At 47.2% G+C, this 18,038-nt stretch overlaps 3 protein-coding genes and 1 long non-coding RNA gene across 6 annotated transcripts in view; all 4 read right to left on the reverse strand.

Annotated features, from left to right (window-relative positions):
• Nucleotides 1-207: 207 nt before the first annotated feature.
• plekho1a (pleckstrin homology domain containing, family O member 1a) lies at nucleotides 208-10,316 on the reverse strand. 2 transcript variants are annotated; one of them, XM_069688379.1, is made up of 10 exons: nucleotides 10,114-10,316; nucleotides 8,247-8,396; nucleotides 6,637-6,777; nucleotides 4,989-5,093; nucleotides 4,802-4,903; nucleotides 4,408-4,722; nucleotides 4,188-4,279; nucleotides 3,921-4,098; nucleotides 3,738-3,850; nucleotides 208-3,212 (listed from the first exon to the last, which is right to left on the reverse strand). In XM_069688379.1, the coding sequence occupies exons 1-10, from the start codon at nucleotides 10,138-10,140 to the stop codon at nucleotides 2,513-2,515; spliced, it is 1,923 nt and encodes a 640-aa protein (XP_069544480.1). In that variant the 5' UTR covers nucleotides 10,141-10,316; the 3' UTR covers nucleotides 208-2,512. The 2 variants fall into 2 exon arrangements, with proteins under 2 accessions (XP_069544480.1, XP_069544479.1); XM_069688378.1 differs by having other exon boundaries at nucleotides 208-3,215.
• A 782-nt stretch (nucleotides 10,317-11,098) lies between these two features.
• Nucleotides 11,099-13,241, reverse strand: LOC138614795 (saxitoxin and tetrodotoxin-binding protein 2-like). The gene is made up of 6 exons (XM_069688372.1): nucleotides 12,900-13,241; nucleotides 12,679-12,824; nucleotides 12,515-12,594; nucleotides 12,246-12,386; nucleotides 11,432-11,551; nucleotides 11,099-11,200 (listed from the first exon to the last, which is right to left on the reverse strand). The coding sequence occupies exons 1-6, from the start codon at nucleotides 13,014-13,016 to the stop codon at nucleotides 11,160-11,162; spliced, it is 645 nt and encodes a 214-aa protein (XP_069544473.1). The 5' UTR covers nucleotides 13,017-13,241; the 3' UTR covers nucleotides 11,099-11,159.
• A 686-nt stretch (nucleotides 13,242-13,927) lies between these two features.
• vps45 (vacuolar protein sorting 45 homolog) overlaps nucleotides 13,928-18,038 on the reverse strand; it is an 8,922-nt gene continuing 4,811 nt past the window's right edge. The window contains exons 9-15 of the mRNA XM_069688373.1: nucleotides 17,967-18,038; nucleotides 17,722-17,889; nucleotides 15,794-15,952; nucleotides 15,495-15,602; nucleotides 15,204-15,325; nucleotides 14,928-15,059; nucleotides 13,928-14,787 (exon numbers count right to left, since the gene is read on the reverse strand). The exon at nucleotides 17,967-18,038 is cut by the window's right edge and continues 42 nt beyond it. Coding sequence (XP_069544474.1) covers nucleotides 14,694-14,787; nucleotides 14,928-15,059; nucleotides 15,204-15,325; nucleotides 15,495-15,602; nucleotides 15,794-15,952; nucleotides 17,722-17,889; nucleotides 17,967-18,038 — 855 coding nt within the window. The 3' untranslated portion in view covers nucleotides 13,928-14,693. The remainder of the gene's footprint in view (nucleotides 14,788-14,927; nucleotides 15,060-15,203; nucleotides 15,326-15,494; nucleotides 15,603-15,793; nucleotides 15,953-17,721; nucleotides 17,890-17,966) is intronic.
• LOC138614797 (uncharacterized) lies at nucleotides 15,984-17,450 on the reverse strand. 2 transcript variants are annotated; one of them, XR_011310341.1, is made up of 3 exons: nucleotides 16,168-17,450; nucleotides 16,074-16,136; nucleotides 15,984-16,029 (listed from the first exon to the last, which is right to left on the reverse strand). It is a non-coding gene; the product is annotated as an uncharacterized lncRNA (long non-coding RNA). The 2 variants fall into 2 exon arrangements; XR_011310342.1 differs by having other exon boundaries at nucleotides 15,998-16,029; nucleotides 16,074-16,106; nucleotides 16,270-17,450.

Consider the following 18,038-nt stretch of genomic DNA (forward strand, 5'->3'; position numbering starts at 1 on the left):
ACCCTAACCCTAACTAACCCTAGCCCGTTAGCATCACACCTCGTGTTGCTGCTCCTTCACTCCATTTTCAGTCCTCCTTCTCCTGCTGCTGTTTCCGAGTTTCTCTGTCGATGTGTGACTCCTGCTAGCCGCGGTAGCTACGCTAGGTCTTAAAAAAACAACACAACAAATCACACGTCTGTAATAAAGAGTCGTCACGTTTCAGGCTTCAGACTTTTTTTAATTTTTATTCAAACAGGAAACAGTCGACTCGGCGAGACACCGCCGGCCGTTCAGCTTATTCCAGTTTTCACGTGAAGACAAGCGCCAAAGGCTCTCGACGGGAAATCAACAGTGTTTGTTTTGGCGCCATTTACCCACAATACATTGCTGTATACAGAAAATTTAAACATCATTCAGAAACATGAACATATATTTCTACAGTAAGCAAAAGAAGGACATTTAAAATAACCTGTTTTCATATTTTAACGTGAACACAACGTGACGTAAACCGACGCAGTAAATTCTTCTTTGAAAAATGTGCATTAACTTTCAAACAAATAGAAATAAAGACGTGTTCGTCCTTCACAGCGCTGACGGTGCCTCATTCTGCATGCTCAGCAATAAATGTACAAAAACACCAAAAAACAGCTCGAACAGAAACTCTGACAAAAGAAAGTGAATATTTAACCTTAACTAACTTATAAAAAGACTTCCTGACGTGTTTCAGCTGATTTCTGTGAAATTTCTCATTTAAAAAAAGACAACTTCAGTTCGTACATCTGACTTTGTTTTAAATGAAAGTTTGATTTAAGTTTCTAAGGAAACTGAGAATCTGATTTCTGTAAAATGTTTTAAAACAAATTGAAATGATTTTTATTCGTACGTAAAACAAACATTTCATCATCGCTGCCTGTAAACTTTGTTTATATGACGTGTAGATTCTGTCATGTACATGTTGACACATGAATTTGTTCTCATGTTCAGATTTTGTGTTCTTCATGTATGTGACACGTTAATGTGTCACGTATGTCAGCGACACATTTCACCAACTCATCAAAGTTTATCATGTATGTCTGAAACACGTCACGTGTATTTAACGCGTGCCGTTTCGTCATAATTCAGTGGTTCTCAACTGACGGGTCGCGACACACTTTTTGGTCCCGCGAGCATCACGCGTCGGTCCTTCTTTTATTTTGGTCTACAGAAGTTCTGCTGCTGTGCTTTTATTTTGAAGGATTAATGTTTTCCATGAGTAGTTAGCAGTTAGCTCTCAATGACCTATTTATGGTAATAAAGTCCATTTTATTTTGAAAGGAGTCTTTATGATGTCATACTTTCAGCAGAGTTTCTGTTCACCATGTTTTTTTGGGGGGGAAATCCACATTTTTTTGTGCCAAATTTCAAACTGCCACAAATATTGTGAAGATCACTTGAATTTTTGTTGATTATTATGATCACATGATCTCCTGGAGGGACTGAAATATGTCGTTTTTTTAGCTGGTATTTTAACTGCATAAAAATTATCGCTGCTAAAAACCTTTTGAAAAATGGGCTGAAAATTCAAGTCGAAGGAAAAATGTGATGAGATCAGCTGAAAACCACGAAGAAGAACGACAACAGATTCAACCGTGTGTATGTAAATGTCCTCATGTATGTTCATAGCATGTGCAGCTGTGTGGATCGTGTGCATTTGGTCATGTATGTTTGTCTGCTGGTGTTCCGTACGTTTAAATTCACCAAAGTGAAACGTTGTTCTCACAAAACTACAAAAACTATTTATCAAAAGTTATCATTTATATTTGGGTTTTATTTTGTTGAAAAGTTCAGTGCATCTTTGGCGGATGTTTTAAAAACTCCACCGCGTAACTGTGCAAATGAAAACATGCTCTGTATCGTCACGACAACGAGTCGCATCAAACTTCCTCATTATTGCTTTTTCTTCAACATTAAATTCCCTGATTTGATTCATTTGACAAAAAACTCTCCGTGAGGTTAAAAGTCTCCGAGAGGACGAATGTTCATCAGATTATTCAACAGAAATGTCACACAAGAACACAAATATAGATCAACAAATAAATGGTTCAGAATCGGTGCTGACGTTAAGAACAAGCCCCGCCCCCCACGGTGCTCGAAGGAAACTTAGTGCTCTTCAGTGACTTTGTGTTTCTGTCGTATCCAAAAAGTTTTCCTCGTAGAAACGTCGACATCTTTGCTTGAAAAAAAACCTTCACATCCTGAAAGTGCCGAGGCCGGCGGAGAGGCCGTCCACGCCAGCTCGGTCAGAAACAGGAAGTAAAGGCGTGCGTCGGCGTGAGGAGGTGAAGCGACAAGGATTGAGATCTTCGTCCTCCTGGAAGAACACGATCGCTGGTTTGGGAGAAATCCCGAAGATCAAAATCACAATTTAAATCTTTTTGTGCTGAAAAACGCTGCTGAGAAAGTTCAACCGTCTCTGTGGGACATGAAGTTGTCGTCAAGGCGACTCGTCCTCATCATGGTGTCTCCGACTCATCGTCAAGGTGACTCGTCGTCAAGGGGTCTCCGACTCGTCCTCGTCCTCAGGGGACGTCGGCGAGGCCGGCGTGTCGTCCTCCCGTGGTGCTGCGGTTGCCGCGGGCAACGCGGACGCCGCCGTCGACGTCATCTTCTCGTAGGTCCTCCGCCGCTGCCGCCGCAGCGTCTGGCTCTGCAGCTCCTTCACCTCCTGCAGGACCTCCTGCGCCTCCTTCCACGACGACACGGCCTCCTCCAGGAGGCGCTCGGCTTCGGCGCGCCGCCGCTCCACCTCCACGTCGTCCTCCGACAGCTGCGCCGGCGGCGAGGACAGCCGGTGCTCGTCTGCGGTTTTGGGCTGCGAGGACTCGAAGGATCTGGACGGGCTCGGAGACGGAGACTCCTTCCTGCCGCCCGGACCGGGCGAGGAGTCGGACCGGCCGGCGCCGAGAGGCGACTCGAGAGACTTCTGCAGCGGAGAGCCGTCCCGTTTGCCGCCGAGCCGCGGGGAGCGAGCCGGGTCAGAGCTCCTGGACCGAGGGGAGTCCTTCGCTCGAGGAGAGTCGCCGACTTTAGCGGCGGGGGAGGGGGATCCTCTGGAGCGAGGCGAGTCGGTGCCTTTGGACCGGTTCTTCTTGGCTTTGGACCGAGGAGACTCTCTTCCTCTCAGGCGAGGTGAGTCTTTTCCCCGGAGACGAGGAGAGTCGCTGCTGCGGCTCCTCGGAGATCCTGAAGACCTGCTGAGGAGAACAAGATCAAACCAACAGCTCCAATTCTGTTTTTACAGAATCTGACAGGTTCTTTAAATAAAGAGAAACCAACCATCAACCACCTGTCACCTGACTGCACCACAGGCCTGTCAATCAAACAGACACGCCCCCAAAAACAGGTCTTCTTGAATCTTCTTTTCTAATGAATGAGGGATTATTTTCAGATGGACCTCCAGAAAACTAAGAAGAAGGAGTGACTTTAGCTAACAACACCGAGATAACTGATGGACACATTTTATTCACTTTGGATTTGATGAGAGAAGTTGAATGGGAGTCTATGGAGCCGGAGGCTTTTTGGAGCCGACCTCTAGTGGCACTCGCTGGTATTGCAGCTGAAGACACTTCTGGATCAGAACCATTTTACAGACCTGAAGCTACGAACTCTTTTAGAAACAGTTTATGGTTGAAACCCGGTCGGCCTCAGTTCTTGCTCATCTTATTGATTTCGATGACCTCTGACCTTTCCTCTTCTCGCCCCCTACAGACACCAACCTGGAGTGTGGCGAGTCGGAGCCCCGGAGGTGGTGGAGTCGCGGGGAATCTACGCCCTTCAGGTAGGGCGAGCTGCCTCCTCGTTCTCTCTCTGCTTTAGCCTTCTGCAGCTCCTGTCAATCAAAAATCACCGATCAGAACGTTCCTCCGTCGTAACGACGATCAATAACCTGCCGGACCGACCTGCAGCCGCATCTCCTCCAGCAGCTCCTGAGCTCTCTGCATCCTCTGAGCGATGAGGCTCTGCAGCTGCCCGACCGGCTGCACTGAGGCCCCGCCCACCGAGGCCCCGCCCACCGCCTCCTCCTCGGTCGGACAACGACGCAGCACTGACCGCAGCTCGGAGCGGATCATCGCCGGTCTGGAGACGAAGAAGAAGAAGACGGTAAAGAGTCACCGAGGATCCGAACACACCTGTCGTCTCGCTCTGTGTCTCCGGCCGGTGGTTACCTGGACGACAGGACTTCATCCATGGAGGCGCAGCGGCTCCGCCCCTGCAGGCTGAACCGCTTCCCGGGCTGCGGCGTCCGAGACTGAAGCACCTGAAAGGAAAACAGGAGCGTTCCTCGTTCAGGTTTAGAATCACGACTTTAGACGAGATGCCGTTTTGGAGGTCAGAGTTCAGGTGTCGTGGGTCAGGACGTAGTCCACCAGGACCAGAATGACCCACCTGGACCTGCGGTGTGTTGTGGACTTTGGAGGCGTCCGGGTGGGTCTGCCTCCCCCAGGACCGCTCGCTGCCTCTGGGAAGACTGCCGGTCGTCACCTTCGGCTCCCTGGAGGCCTGCAGCTTCGACACGTCGGTGTCGGCTCGCTGACGACCTCCGACTCCCCGAGATCGGACCGCCTGCCCGCCGCCACCATGCAGGTCGACCCGGAAGCCGTTCTCCCAGGATTCCTGCGAGCCGCCGTCGTAGTCGGGGAAGAATCCGTCCTCCTCGGCGACCAGGTCGAGGGTCAACACGCCGTGGGAGGACGTGGACGCCTGCGGAAAGGAAGAGACCACGTTAGCGGAGACCACGTTAGTGGAGACCACGTTAGCGGAGGTGACTGAAGGTTCCCACCACCGCCATCAGGTGTCCTCTGGTCGGCAGCCGGCGGCCGTGAGGGATCTTCGGTCGGTCTCTGGTTGGATGCGCCAGCGCTCCGTCCTCCTCGACGGTCACCTGGTCGGACAAACGGAGGTTTTTATGTCTACACGTCTTCTTCCGACCATCTTCACTCACGTTTACGAAAAATAACCCGTCACACCTCGTCCAGAATTCGGTTCTTGGCTTTGACGATGGCCACGTTGAGGGCGTTGACCCACAACTCCTTCTCCTCCGGACTCACCGCCAGAAACACGAGGTTCGGAACCTGCAGACACAAAACGATGTGTCGTTAAATACGACGTTAGTTTACCTCAAGATGTTCACAACATTTTAAAACATTACGTTTCTGGAATGATTTAAAATGCAGACAAGCTTTTAAGCAGATTTCAGTAAAGCCGCTTCGTTTCTGTAAAGAGAAACTACACGTTGTTGGTGCCGCTGCTGTCGCTAATATCTAACGTAGTGAAGTTCTGTGGTGCCGCTAATGTTCGGTGTTGCTAATGTTGTAGCTAACGGTTACTTTAGTAGAAAGAGTTTACTGCGGAAAGCTTTTGAACGTAGCTTTGAACCTAATGTTTAATGTGTGTTGTGATATGAAAGGTACTTGAAATACTTTAAAAACTTCTGGTGTCGCTGGTGATGCTAATATCCAGTGTAGTGTGTGGTTCTCTGTAGCTAACATTAGCGCCTCATTTGACAACATTTCCTGCTCACTAACAATGTGGACGTTAACGTGTTTTAATAAACCAGTTGATATTCAGACGGATACACAGGTTGTTTAAACAACACTCTGCAGGCAGACTGGGATCACAGCTTCACATGTTTTAGAGCAGCTCGCTGACATGTTTCAGGGATTATTGAGCTGCAGCTCGTCCTCAGACCGACTAATGGGATTCTGCAGATTAAACCTTTTCAGAGAGAAAAAAAACAGCACGCAGCAGCCAATCGCTGCGGCTGAGGCAGGGTGGGCGGGCCTAACGACACATGATCCACCAATCCCGGGGCAGATGTAGGAGGGAATCCACCGTTGAGTCGGGCAAGATGATGTAATCTCTGAGCACAGAGGACGGAGAGGACGGAGAGGACGGAGACACGTCACAGCTGGACCCACTGCTGAGGACACGGAGACCATGTCGGGGGGGCGGGGTTCCAAAACAACAACAACAAAACAACAACAAGACAACAATAAAACACAGGAGACAACATCAGGGAGCAAGAGGGGCACTAGTACAACAACAAATAAACAATAACAACAAATAGACAACAAAAAGACCACAGCAACACCAATACAACATCAACAACAAAACAAAACAACAACAACAAGATAACAAAAACACAACAGCAAACCAAATTAACCAATAAAACACAGGAGACCACATCAGGGTAAGACAGTACTCAACAACAACACTAAAAGACTCAGGGGGAATCAAGTGAAGTCAGGAGGTCTCAGAGGTTCTCAGGTGGTCTCAGGGAGTATCAGGAGGTCTCAGAGGTTCTCAGGGTCTCAGGAGGTCTCAGAGGTTCTGAGGAGGTCTCAGGTGGTCTCAGGAGGTCTCAGAGGTTCTCAGGAGGTCTCAGGTTGTCTCAGAGGTTCTCAGGTGGTCTCAGGAGGTCTCAGAGGTTCTCAGGTGGTCTCAGGTGGTCTCAGGAGGTCTCAGAGGTTCTGAGGAGGTCTCAGGTGGTCTCAGGAGGTCTCAGAGGTTCTCAGGAGGTCTCAGGTTGTCTCAGAGGTTCTCAGGTGGTCTCAGGAGGTCTCAGGTGGTCTCAGGTGGTCTCAGGGGGTCTCAGAGGTTCTCAGGTGGACTCACCGTGTTCCCCGGCTGCCTGCAGCGCAGCACCGTGAAGCGACTGTGGTTCTTCTTGCTGCGACTCTTCGCCTTCCTCAGTTCCTCCGAACGCTCGTAGTCGGCGAGATCGAACACTTCCTGAGCGCGACGCTCGTCTTTCACCTGCAGACACAACAACACACCTTTGATGATGTCATCGTCTACAACAAACCTCTGATCCTCAGCTGGTCCTGAAGATCCCACACACACACACACACCTGCTCACACACACACCTGTTCACACACACCTGTCCACACACCTGTTCACATACACACCTGTTCACACACACCCGTCCTGTAGTTGTTTTGTGTCTCTTTATTGTTATTTTGACTTGTCTATCCTGATGTCTCCGAGTTGGGTTTCTCTGGAAAGTGTCAGATGTCCTCGTGTGTGTGTGTGTGTGTGTGTGTGTGTGTGTGTGTGTGTGTGTGTGTGTGTGTGTGTGTGTGTGTGTGTGTGTGTGTGTGTGTGTGTGTGTGTGTGTGTGTGTGTGTGTGTGTGTGAACAGGTGTGTGGACAGGTGTGTGTGTGTGTGTGTGTGTGTGTGTGTGTGTTTGTGTGTGTGTGTGTGTGTGTGTGTGTGTGTGTGTGTGTGTGTGTGTGTGTGTGTGTGTGTGTGTGTGTGTGTGTGTGTGTGTGTGTGTGTGTGTGTGTGTGTGTGTGTGTGTGTGTGTGTGTGTGTGTGTGTGTGTGTGTGTGTGTGTGTGTGTGTGTGTGTGTGTGTGTGTGTGTGTGTGTGTGTGTGTGTGTGTCTGTGTGTGTGTGTGAACAGGTGTGTGGACAGGTGTGTGTGTGTGTGTGTGTGTGTGTGTGTGTGTGTGTGTGTGTGTGTGTGTGTGTGTGTGTGTGTGTGTGTGTGTGTGTGTGTGTGTGTGTGTGTGTGTGTGTGTGTGTGTGTGTGTGGTGTGTGTGTGTGTGTGTGTGTCTGTAATGATAAAGTTTGTCAGGATGCAGCAGGAAGAAGAAGAGTTTTTGAGTAGGTCTGACTCAGCTTCCCACAATCCTCGGCGGCAGTTATACAACCGGGTCTTACATAATGTGGAGCAGAGACAGTGAACACTCAGCACTTCACACACACACACACACACACACACACACACACACACACACACACACACACACACACACACACACACACACACACACACACACCTGTCCTCCGCGCTGCGTTCAAGGACAGTCTGACGTTCCTGAACGCATCACGACCTCATCGCTCCTCGTGGTGCGTTCAGGAACGCTCGCCTCCCTCTAACGCTGATCTGATCTCCCGTGACATCACAGGTCACATGGTCACTCAGGGCGACTCAGCGTTGTTCAGAAGTGACTCAGCAGCTTCAGAGAACATGTGACACACCGAGCGACGTGCTGCTGGAGGGACGGGAACACAAACACAAACAAACAGACACACAAACAGATGGCGGAGTTTCGGGGACTACTTTCAGCGGCGGACTCGTCGACCTGTCATTGGTAATCCTTCGTCACTCTGACATCCAATCAGCTGTCTGACACTAAAACCATTTCCTGGTCTCCAAAGAGCTACCCACAATCCTCTTTTCTCTGCAGAGTGTGTGACTTCCTATTGTGACCTCACCTCCTTGTCAGAGATGAACAGGTGTTCTCCTCTCAGAACCACGAACCGGCTCCTCCACAGCTCCCTGAAGATCCCGCGGCCGCAGAACTTACGGATCCAGCCCACCTTCTCCGGCTGGGGGGGCGCCGGGGGACCCGAGTCCTGAAGACCCTGAAACACAACCAGAGACCAGAGATGATGAAGATGATGGTGATGAGGATGATGATGAGGATCATGATGATTGTGATGATAAAGATGATGATGATGGCAATGATGATGATGATGATGAGGATGAAGAGGATCATGAAGTTGATTGTGATGATGATGATGATGAGGATGATGAAGATCATGAAGATGATTGTAATGATGAAGATGATGATGGTGATGATAAAGATGATGATGATGATGATGGCAATGATGATGAAGATGATGAGGATGAAGATGATGAGGATCATGAAGTTGATTGTGATGATGATGATGATGATGATGAGGATGGTGATGATGACGATGACGGGATGATGAAGATGATGATGGTGATGATAATGGTGATCATGGTGATGATGAAGATGATGATGGTGATGATGATGATGTTAATGGTGATGATGAAGGTGATCATGGTGATGGTGATGATAATGGTGATGATGATGATGGTGGTGATGAAGATGATCATGGTGATGATGATGATGATGATGGTGGTGATGAAAATGATTAAAGCTTCTGTCTGAGGCTGAAGAAGCTGATGAAGAGGTGATGAAGAGGAGTAACGGGGGTGAATCTTCATCATGCTCTCAGTCTGATCTACTTTAGTTACATAACAGACAGAAAACCCACGAAGAAGAAAAAACAACAGAGACAAAAACCCCTCAGAGGATTTCAAAATAAAACGAACTGTCTGCTTTTATTTTGATAAAATATAAAATACAAAAAACGGTTTCTTTTTATTTTGAACTTTTGCTGAATGAATGAATGAAACACTTCAGATCAGCTGATTGTTAAAGCTCCTCACAGCTGTTTCCTGTTTCTAGACCCAGGGTGTCAAACATACGGCCTGCGGGCCGGATCCGGCCCGCCAGGGGGTCCAGCTCGGCCCGCCGGATTGACTTTGCTAAGTGTAAAAATTACAGAAAGACATAAATTGCATTCCTATGAGAATATGGAGGTTTATGAGTACAAACGTTTTGTTATTTTTTTTTAATGGATCCAGTAATTGCTTCAAAAACAGCGTAAATGCGACGTCTGCTCCGGAGGCAGCAGCTCGCTGTGAGGGAATCTGTAGAGGAGATCCAGGCTGATAAACAGTGGACTGATTCTGAGTTTTTGGTCTTTATGTTTCTAGTTTATTGTAGAAAGACATTAAAATAGGGTTTATCATCCAAAAACCTTCAATGATTTAAACAGAGAAATATTGTCGTTATTATTCTATGATTTTACTGGTCTGGACCACCTGAGATCAAAGTGGGCAGTATGTGGCCCCTTAACTAAAATGAGTTTGACACCCCCGCTCTAGAAGGATCAAAGCAGGAAGTAACAAAGAAATACAAGTCTGACGTCATGAATGATCAATAATTGTGATCGCTGCATGTCAGTGATCAATAATCCTGAAACCATGAAGTGAGGATGTGATCAGAACCGGAAATCAGTCAGCAGACTGATGAAGATCTGGAAACCCTAACCTGAGAAACGGATGAAATTCAGACAAACATGAATATTAATGATGATCAGAGAGCGCGCGCCTCTTCTCACTCTCACTGGATCGATCATGCTGCCACGGCACGGAGGGAGGGATGAAGATGAGCGGGGGGGGGGGGGGGGGGATGAGGATGAGAACAGGCGGCAGGAAATTCCGCTAAAAACGGTGAAAATATGAATGGACCTCTGCCTGACTGACCCGCCTGCTCTGGTTGCTTTTCTTCATCCTCCGCGGGGCTCCGCGCTCAATCACACCGACGGGGAGGAGGTTCGGCCCGGAGCAGCTGCAGCCCGGCCCCGGTGGTTCCGGTCCCGGTAGATGCTGGTGTCGGTGTCGGTGCGTCCGCTCGGTCCGCCCCGGTTCTTCTTCTCTTCAGCTGCGCGTCTGTTGTCTGAGTCGAGGCTGCGTCCTCCCTGCGCGTGCGCGCGTATCAGCAGGCAGATGCTCTCCCACGCGGACGCGCACGGTGGCCTGTTGTGTGTAAAAGGAGCCCGACAGCGACACCTGGCGGATTCCGGTGGCACAGCCGACTTCTCAATTCATTTATATTCATTTATAAAACATTTTATTTTTATTAAACGTGACGAGAAATAAATATATTATTTAAAATGGAATATAAATAAATTCAGCTCCGAAAAAATAAGTAAAACTATAAATAAATAAATCTCATATTTATGATTGATTCCCTTTTATGTCGCTGAGACATTAATCTGATATTAAAATCATTGGTTTGACTCATCAGTAGATAAAATTATTTATTTTAATTCATTCTGATTTACAGTTTTAAAACTGATTGATTATCTCAGTTTGGATCAATATCGCGTTACAGCATGAAAACTTTTCTTATTATATTTTATTTGATTACATTTTTATTACATTAAACTTTTGTTGTGTTCCCATACATTTTAATTAGTTTTATTTATTATAAATTATTAAATTATTGTTCAGATGAATTCAAAGAATTAAAACCAGGAGATTTTCTTTTTCAATCTTAAAACTCTGAATGATTCTCAGATCAATTCAAGAGAAAAATCAAAATTTCTAGTTAAAATCTGACGAATTAAAGTCACAGCAGACAGAAACATTTAATTTAATTTTAATAATGAAATATCTGATAAATGTGTTAAAGCCTGAAGACATTAAATCCTCTCAGATATAAAACAAACACTTCAGATTAAACTGATCAGATTTATTTAATTTATTGATTTTAATATTATATAGTAAATCAAATATTGATCGTCATCTCAGGATTCTTTTCCTTCTTCTTTCTTCTCGACACAAAACTCTGCAAAAACAAAACAAACGAGTCAGCAGGTTTCAATAAACGGGATCAATAACATCCTTCAACTCTTCTCTTCCAGTTTCTAAGAAGATTGAGCCGATTATTGTTTTCACAAACAAAATAAAATGTTATAAAACGGGCTGAAAGGCTTGAAAGAAGACTGAAATCATCCATCAATCATTAAATATGTGATCAATCGATCCAACATGGCGTCCGGACTAAGCGGCTACTCACCCGCCTTCCCATCGTATCTGAACCGCACCGACACGTCGAACTTCAGACACTCCGCCCACTTCCTGTGGCCGTCCTCCGCTGCCTTCAGCTCGTCGGCGTCCAGGTGTTTCCCCTCCTTCCCTGCGTCACAGAGCACGACAGGAAGTCAGTGGAGATGGCAAACACTCACGAGCCAATCAGAGAGCAGCTTCAGACTTCCTGTTTGAAGGTCGCTGAGCGACCGTGATGCACGAGGAGGATCAACACGTTAACGTAACCGCTGGTACGTGAACATCTGTGATGTCACCGTGGAAACCTGAGTGAACATCTCTGATGTCACCGTGGAAACCTGAAACTGGAGTAGAGAAACATCCGATCTCTCAGCCGAGTGTTCCTGAGCCCAGGCGCTGATTTCCACTACAGAGTTTTGGGGCTTTTTTTTGTGTCCAACTCTGGAAACCGTCAACAGAGACACTCGAAATGCTTCAGAAAGTCTACGGCGCGTCAGGTCGGGAGACACCCGGCGGGTTTTCTTTGTGTCACAGTGAATTCGTCCCCCAGAGTCTGACTGTCCACACCGAGTTCCACCGGGACCTCCTGAGGTTCTGTTCTGGTTTCTGGTCTCCGGGTCAGTCTGTGCTTCCTGTTTGATTTGGAAATGTCTCACTTCTTGTTGTCTGTCTTGTTTTCACTTCCGTGGTGATGTCACTAATGTTCACGTACCAGCGGTCCCGTTAACGTGTTGATCCCGTTAACGTGTTGATCCCGTTAACGTTTTCCTCTGACGACTCCGCGTCATCTCGCAGTCGCGTCCGTCGGTGTTTCTGCGTCTTACTGTAGATGAGCATCATCCGTCCCGGCGTCCCCTCGAAGACGCCGCTGTAGATGATGAGCAGGCAGTCGGGACACGACTGGTAGACGTCGACTCGGCCCTGGTCATCGTACGGAGACTCCACGCCGTCGTACTCCTTCACACCTAGAGGGAAGAAAGTCAGCGACAAGAAACGGTGAGACGTCGACCGAAAACATCGAGTCGTGTGGGACACGAGCGTCTTTCAGAAGGTCGACGACGTCTTTGCGTCTCTCGGCCTGTCGGCGACTCACCGACTCCGACCAGACGGAGGGTGTAGTTGGACGTCTCGGCGTATGTCATGTTCACCTTAAAGTTGAGACATTTCCCGCCGCTGGAAGAAACAAAAAGAAATGTGCGTTGAACAGACAGAAGGCCGACGCCTGCTGGCGGCGCTGCGGTACTGCACTCCGCTTACACCACATTCCTCTCGCTGAACAGGAAGGTTTCGTTGTCCTTCGTCTGCATCATCTGCACCAGTGAGCTGTTGGTGAGCCTCAGCAGCTGCTTCCCGTCGGGGTAGTCTGAGAAGGCGTCCACCAGAACCCAGCGGGACGCCAACACCTGCAGGACACACGGACGTTAGTGGGCGTGTCTCCGTCCGTCCGACTGAATCCGCTCCGTCCACAGTGTTCCTACCGTCTGCAGCTCCCCGAGCGCCGGCTTTGACGGCAGGTCGCATTCGTCGGCCGCGGCGCTGCAGCCGAGCAGAACCAGAACCAGAACCAGCGGAACCGCTCCGAACAGAACCTGCATGGTGGATCGGCAGAACTCCAAGAGGCTGTGAGACGAGCAGGAGGACACGTCTCTTGTAAAGGCTGATCTGTTTGCGGTGAGCTGGACCCTGGACTCAGCCGGACCCTCCTCCTGCTGCTACTGTAAACCTGCAGGCCTCGATTCAGCTGCTCCACATTATTTTCCAACATTTCTACCAACTACTGATTTTCAGGCGTTCCTGAGCCGACGCACTGATTTCCAACAATCTTCTTCGAGACAAACACGTTTTAACGTCAACGAATCAAAACGTTTTTAAATCTTTAAGCTGAAGTTCTTTCAAGGAAACTTTGAAAGATAATTTAATTTTCTCTTTGACAAAGAAACATTTTTGATCCGAATGATTATCAGAATTCGTTTCCTCGTTGCGTCGAGGACACAAGGTCGACGTGTTGGAGACAAACAGACCTGCCGTCCGTTGTCATGGTAACGCAGGACACTACAGCTCTGTTTGTACAGCTCTGGATATAAAGCTCCAGACTGAAGCGGACTGAACCGGACTCCAGAGCAAACTCCACTATTTTAAAGGTTATTTGAGTCTCTCGACAAACACACTGGTTTAGTGTTTTTATTTTGTTTTCGCTGTAAGAACTGAAATTGAAGCAAAGTTCATCAGAAATATTCTGAAAACGATCGAGCAGAATTCAACGTGAAGTTTCAGGCGTCTGAAAATCGACTTCAAACTGTTTTTAATCTCTTAGTCGATCTGATTGTTTTTCTGCAGCTTCACTCGTTCCAAAGTCCCTTTAAAAAACGAGTCATTTTAGAGGAACAGACGTGAACAAACATGAGAACCAGGATTTCTTCCAGGAACTGAGTTTCATGTGATTTCAGTCCAACAGAACATCTTCAGATGTCTCACTGACCTTTTTATTGGGACAGAAACACAGAGTAAAAGAAGGTGAAGCGTCAAACACATTTGTATTTTTATCGTTTATTGGAGGTCAAACTTTCTCTTTCAGTCAGAGACGGTTGAATAGCAGGCAGAGAGGATCGGACGTGTTTCAGACTCATTCAGGTTGGATGAAAGAGCCAGTTTGTTTTTCAGTGCAGTGATTGGACGATGTGTTGATGCTGCGTTCAAATGGCGTTGTAATTTACTGCCTTCACGAGACGAGTCGGCATAAATCATATTCGTCGTATTCACGAAGGAGTTGTTTGTTTACAAAAACATCTGAAGCTATAGATGCTAAGCTAACATATTTAATATATTTCGTAACCAACATAAAACGTCGTCTTTTACCTTTTACAGTTCCCTCTGTTACGTTATTCGCCTGCCAGCTTGCTAAGTTGTTAGCTTCTGTGGCTTCTAGATGCCACCCACATTGCTGTTGCCTAGCAACGGTGTTCTGACACGACTTCCCGTGTCGTAACCCGAACTCGTGAGTTCCATTTGAAGGCAGCAGCGACGTGTCATCGAGCCACCAGGTGGAGCTCAAACACACTTTTCATGTTTTAATTTTTCAAAATAAATCACAAAAACGTTCTCGTGTTTTATTTTGATGAGCTGGAAGTGAAAAGTAGTTCAAGTTCCTGCAGAGTTTGAATGTTCGGTGGTGTTCTCAGAAATGTCGTACTGTTCCTTTAAATGCACGCGCGCGCACACACACACACACAGGGAATGATGCTGTTCATCCGACCAGAGGTCCAGGGGGCTGCTCAGCGCCTGTTACCATGGCGACTGCTTCCCTGTGCTCTGTTGCCGCCGCTGGCGCTACCGGGACCCGTCGCTGACATCACTTCCTCCAGGAAACTGACGGAGAGACAGAGGTAAAGACACTGCAGTGTGTGTGTGTGTGTTCCTGTATGTATGTAAATATGTGTGTGTGTGTGTGTGTGTGTGTGTGTGTGTGTGTGTGTGTGTGTGTGTGTGTGTGTGTGTGTGTGTGAGACCTCTTGGTGTTGTGGATGCTGCTTCCTCCCAGGACGATGCGGACTCCAGGTGTGCTGCGGTTCAGGTTGTAAACAGTCAGAGCTTCTTCATACATGGCTCCACCAATCACAAACACCAGGATGTCCTGAGGCCTGAAATACACACACACACACACACACACACACACACACACACACACACACACACAAATATATACACATACACATTTTCATCAGGTCACCTTCTGGCCAACTCTCCATGTTACCTGTCTCAAGTGTGTCTCAGGTGTGTCTCACCTGTCTCTGAGGCTGCTGGCTCCCAGGTAGGGGAACTGGCTGTCTTTGAGTCGACCTTTGATCAGCTGATCCAGCGTGTCGTGTAGTAGAGGCTGATGCTGAGTGTACACGTTCTCCACTCCCTGAACACACACACACAAACACTCTGTACCAGGGTCCATTCAGAAAACACACGTTCTTGTTTTTTGTTCTGATGTCAGCTCTGTGTGTGTGTGTGTGTGTGTGTGTGTGTGTGTGTGTGTGTGTGTGTGTGTGTGTGTGTGTGTGTGTGTGTGTGTGTGTGTACTGTACCTTGAGTCCTTTGAAGAATTGTTTGGTGATGGCGACAGCGTCTGTCGGCGTGATGAGGTCACTTCCTCTGACTCTCTTTCCTCCGTACTCCACCGCAGACTGAACCATCTGACACACACACACACACACACACACACACACACACACACACACACACACACACACACACACACACACGTTACTGCCCTTCGGAGGCGAACAGGAGTCACTGCATGTCGTCCACACTGAGTGACAACCTGTCTGTTTCTTATAATCTCTGCCGGTCCAATGGGAGCTGAGCGCTCCAGCGCCATGGTTACCTTGCGGTGGCGTTCGGACACACCTCTCCGGCTCAGATCGTCCATCAGAGACGGGAGGATGCTGCTGCTGTGGCGCTCATATCTCAGAGCGTAGAGCATCACGAGACGGACGGCATCCAGTTCCGACAGCCGAGGATTCTGCAGCAGCCGGCGAACCATCTGAGAGGAGACGCTCATTAAAGATTAGAACACCTCGTAACAACTTCGTAACAACCTCGTAAAAACTTCGTAACAACCTGGTAACAATGTCGTAACAACCTGGTAACGACCTGGTAACGACCTCGTAACAACTCCATAACAACCTGGTAACAACCTCGTAGCAACTTCGTAACAACCTCAAAAACTTCGTAACAACCTCGTAAAAACGACGTAACAACCTTATAAAAACTTCGTAACAACCTCGTAACAACTTCCTAACAACCTCGTAACAACCTGGTAAAAACTTCCTAACAGCCTGGTAACAACTTCGTAACAACCTGGTAAAAACTTCGTAACAACCTGGTAACAATGTCGTAACAACCTCGTAACAACCTGGTAACGACCTAGTAACGACCTCGTAACAACTTCATAACAACCTCGTAACAAACTCGTAAAAACTTCATAACCTCTTAACAACTCCATAACAACCTGGTAACAACCTCGTAGCAACTTCGTAACAACCTCAAAAACTTCGTAACAACCTCGTAAAAACGACGTAACAACCTTATAAAAACTTCGTAACAGCCTCGTAAAAACTTTAACAACCTCGTAAAAACTTTGTAACAACCTCGTAATAACTTCGTAACGACCTCGTAACAACTTTGTAACGACCTCGTAACAACCTCAAAAACTTCGTAACAACCTCGTAAAAACGACGTAACAACCTTATAAAAACTTCGTAACAGCCTCGTAAAAACTTTAACAACCTCGTAAAAACTTTGTAACAACCTCGTAATAACTTCGTAACGACCTCGTAACAACTTTGTAACGACCTCGTAACAACTTCATAACAACCTCGTAGCAACTTCGTAACAACTTCATAACAACCTCGTAACAACCTCGTAAAAACTTCGTAACAACCTCAAAAACTTCGTAACAACCTTGTAAAAACGACGTAACAACCTTATAAAAACTTCGTAACAACCTCATAACAACCTTGTAAAAATGTCATAACAACCTGGTAGCAACTTCATAACAACCTCGTAAAAACATTGTAAAAACTTCATAACAACCTCGTAGCAACTTTGTAACAACCTCAAAAACTTTGTAACAACCTCGTAATAACTTCATAACAACCTCGTAACAACTTCATAACAACCTCGTAGCAACTTCGTAACAACCTGGTAACAACTTCATAACAACCTCGTAATAACTTCATAACGACCTCATAACAACTTCGTAACGACCTCGTAACAACTTCATAACAACCTCGTAACAACTTCATAACAACCTGGTAACAACTTCATAACAACCTCGTAACAACTTCATAACAACCTCGTAACAACTTCATAACAACCTGGTAACAACTTCATAACAACCTCGTAACAACTTCATAACAACCTGGTAACAACTTCATAACAACCTCGTAACAACTTCATAACAACCTCGTAACAACTTCATAACAACCTGGTAACAACTTCGTAACGACCTCGTAACAACTTCATAACAACCTGGTAACAACTTCATAACAACCTGGTAACAACTTCATAACAACCTCGTAACAACTTCATAACAACCTCGTAACAACTTCATAACAACCTGGTAACAACTTCATAACAACCTCGTAACAACTTCATAACAACCTCGTAGCAACTTCGTAACGACTTCGTAACAACTTCGTAACAACCTTGTAATAACTTCGTAACGACTTCGTAACAACTTCGTAACAACTGCTGTCATCTATCAGAAGTCAGACAGGTAACCATGAGGAGGGTCAGAGGTCGACCCACCTGCTGAGCGTTGGAGTGATCGTTCTGACAGGCTAGCTCCTGCTCCACCTCCGACACCTCCATCAGCTGCCGCTCCGCCACCAGCCGTGACAGCTCGCCCACCACCGTCACATGTTTGGACACGGTGCCCGACATCTTCTTGAACTGAGGGTAGTTGTCCACGAACGCCTGCAGGGACGACAGACAGGGACGTGAGGACGGATCCGGGTCGGCGGTCTCAGAGTCCCCCCAGAACCAAGTCCCACCTTCATGTCTGAGATGGACTCCAGCTTCTGCTGCCCTTTGGGCTTCTTCTTCTGGAAGTCCTCCATCAGGTT

Source organism: Brachyistius frenatus, unplaced genomic scaffold (assembly GCF_029030835.1).
Source record: "Brachyistius frenatus isolate BFR_SWC_R1_liver_20210118 unplaced genomic scaffold, ASM2903083v1 Contig_577, whole genome shotgun sequence".
Lineage (NCBI taxonomy): Eukaryota > Metazoa > Chordata > Actinopteri > Embiotocidae > Brachyistius > Brachyistius frenatus.

Bases quoted from the DNA above. Each gene is read 5' to 3' on its own strand.
- plekho1a (XM_069688378.1), bottom strand. From the start codon at position 10,140: ATGAAGAAAAGCAACCAGAGCAGGCGG. The intron at 6,778-8,246 runs GTGAGGTCACAA...TTGTGTCTGCAG, and splicing joins TGTTCATCTCTGACAAGGAG to GTGAAAGACGAGCGTCGCGC. The intron at 5,094-6,636 runs GTGAGTCCACCT...TTGTGTCTGCAG, and splicing joins GCAGGCAGCCGGGGAACACG to GTTCCGAACCTCGTGTTTCT.
- LOC138614795 (XM_069688372.1), bottom strand. From the start codon at position 13,016: ATGCAGGTTCTGTTCGGAGCGGTTCCGCTGGTTCTGGTTCTGGTTCTG. The intron at 12,825-12,899 runs GTAGGAACACTG...TGTGTCCTGCAG, and splicing joins CGCTCGGGGAGCTGCAGACG to GTGTTGGCGTCCCGCTGGGT. The intron at 11,201-11,431 runs GTGAGTAGCCGC...TTGTTTTTGCAG, and splicing joins CAGATACGATGGGAAGGCGG to AGTTTTGTGTCGAGAAGAAA.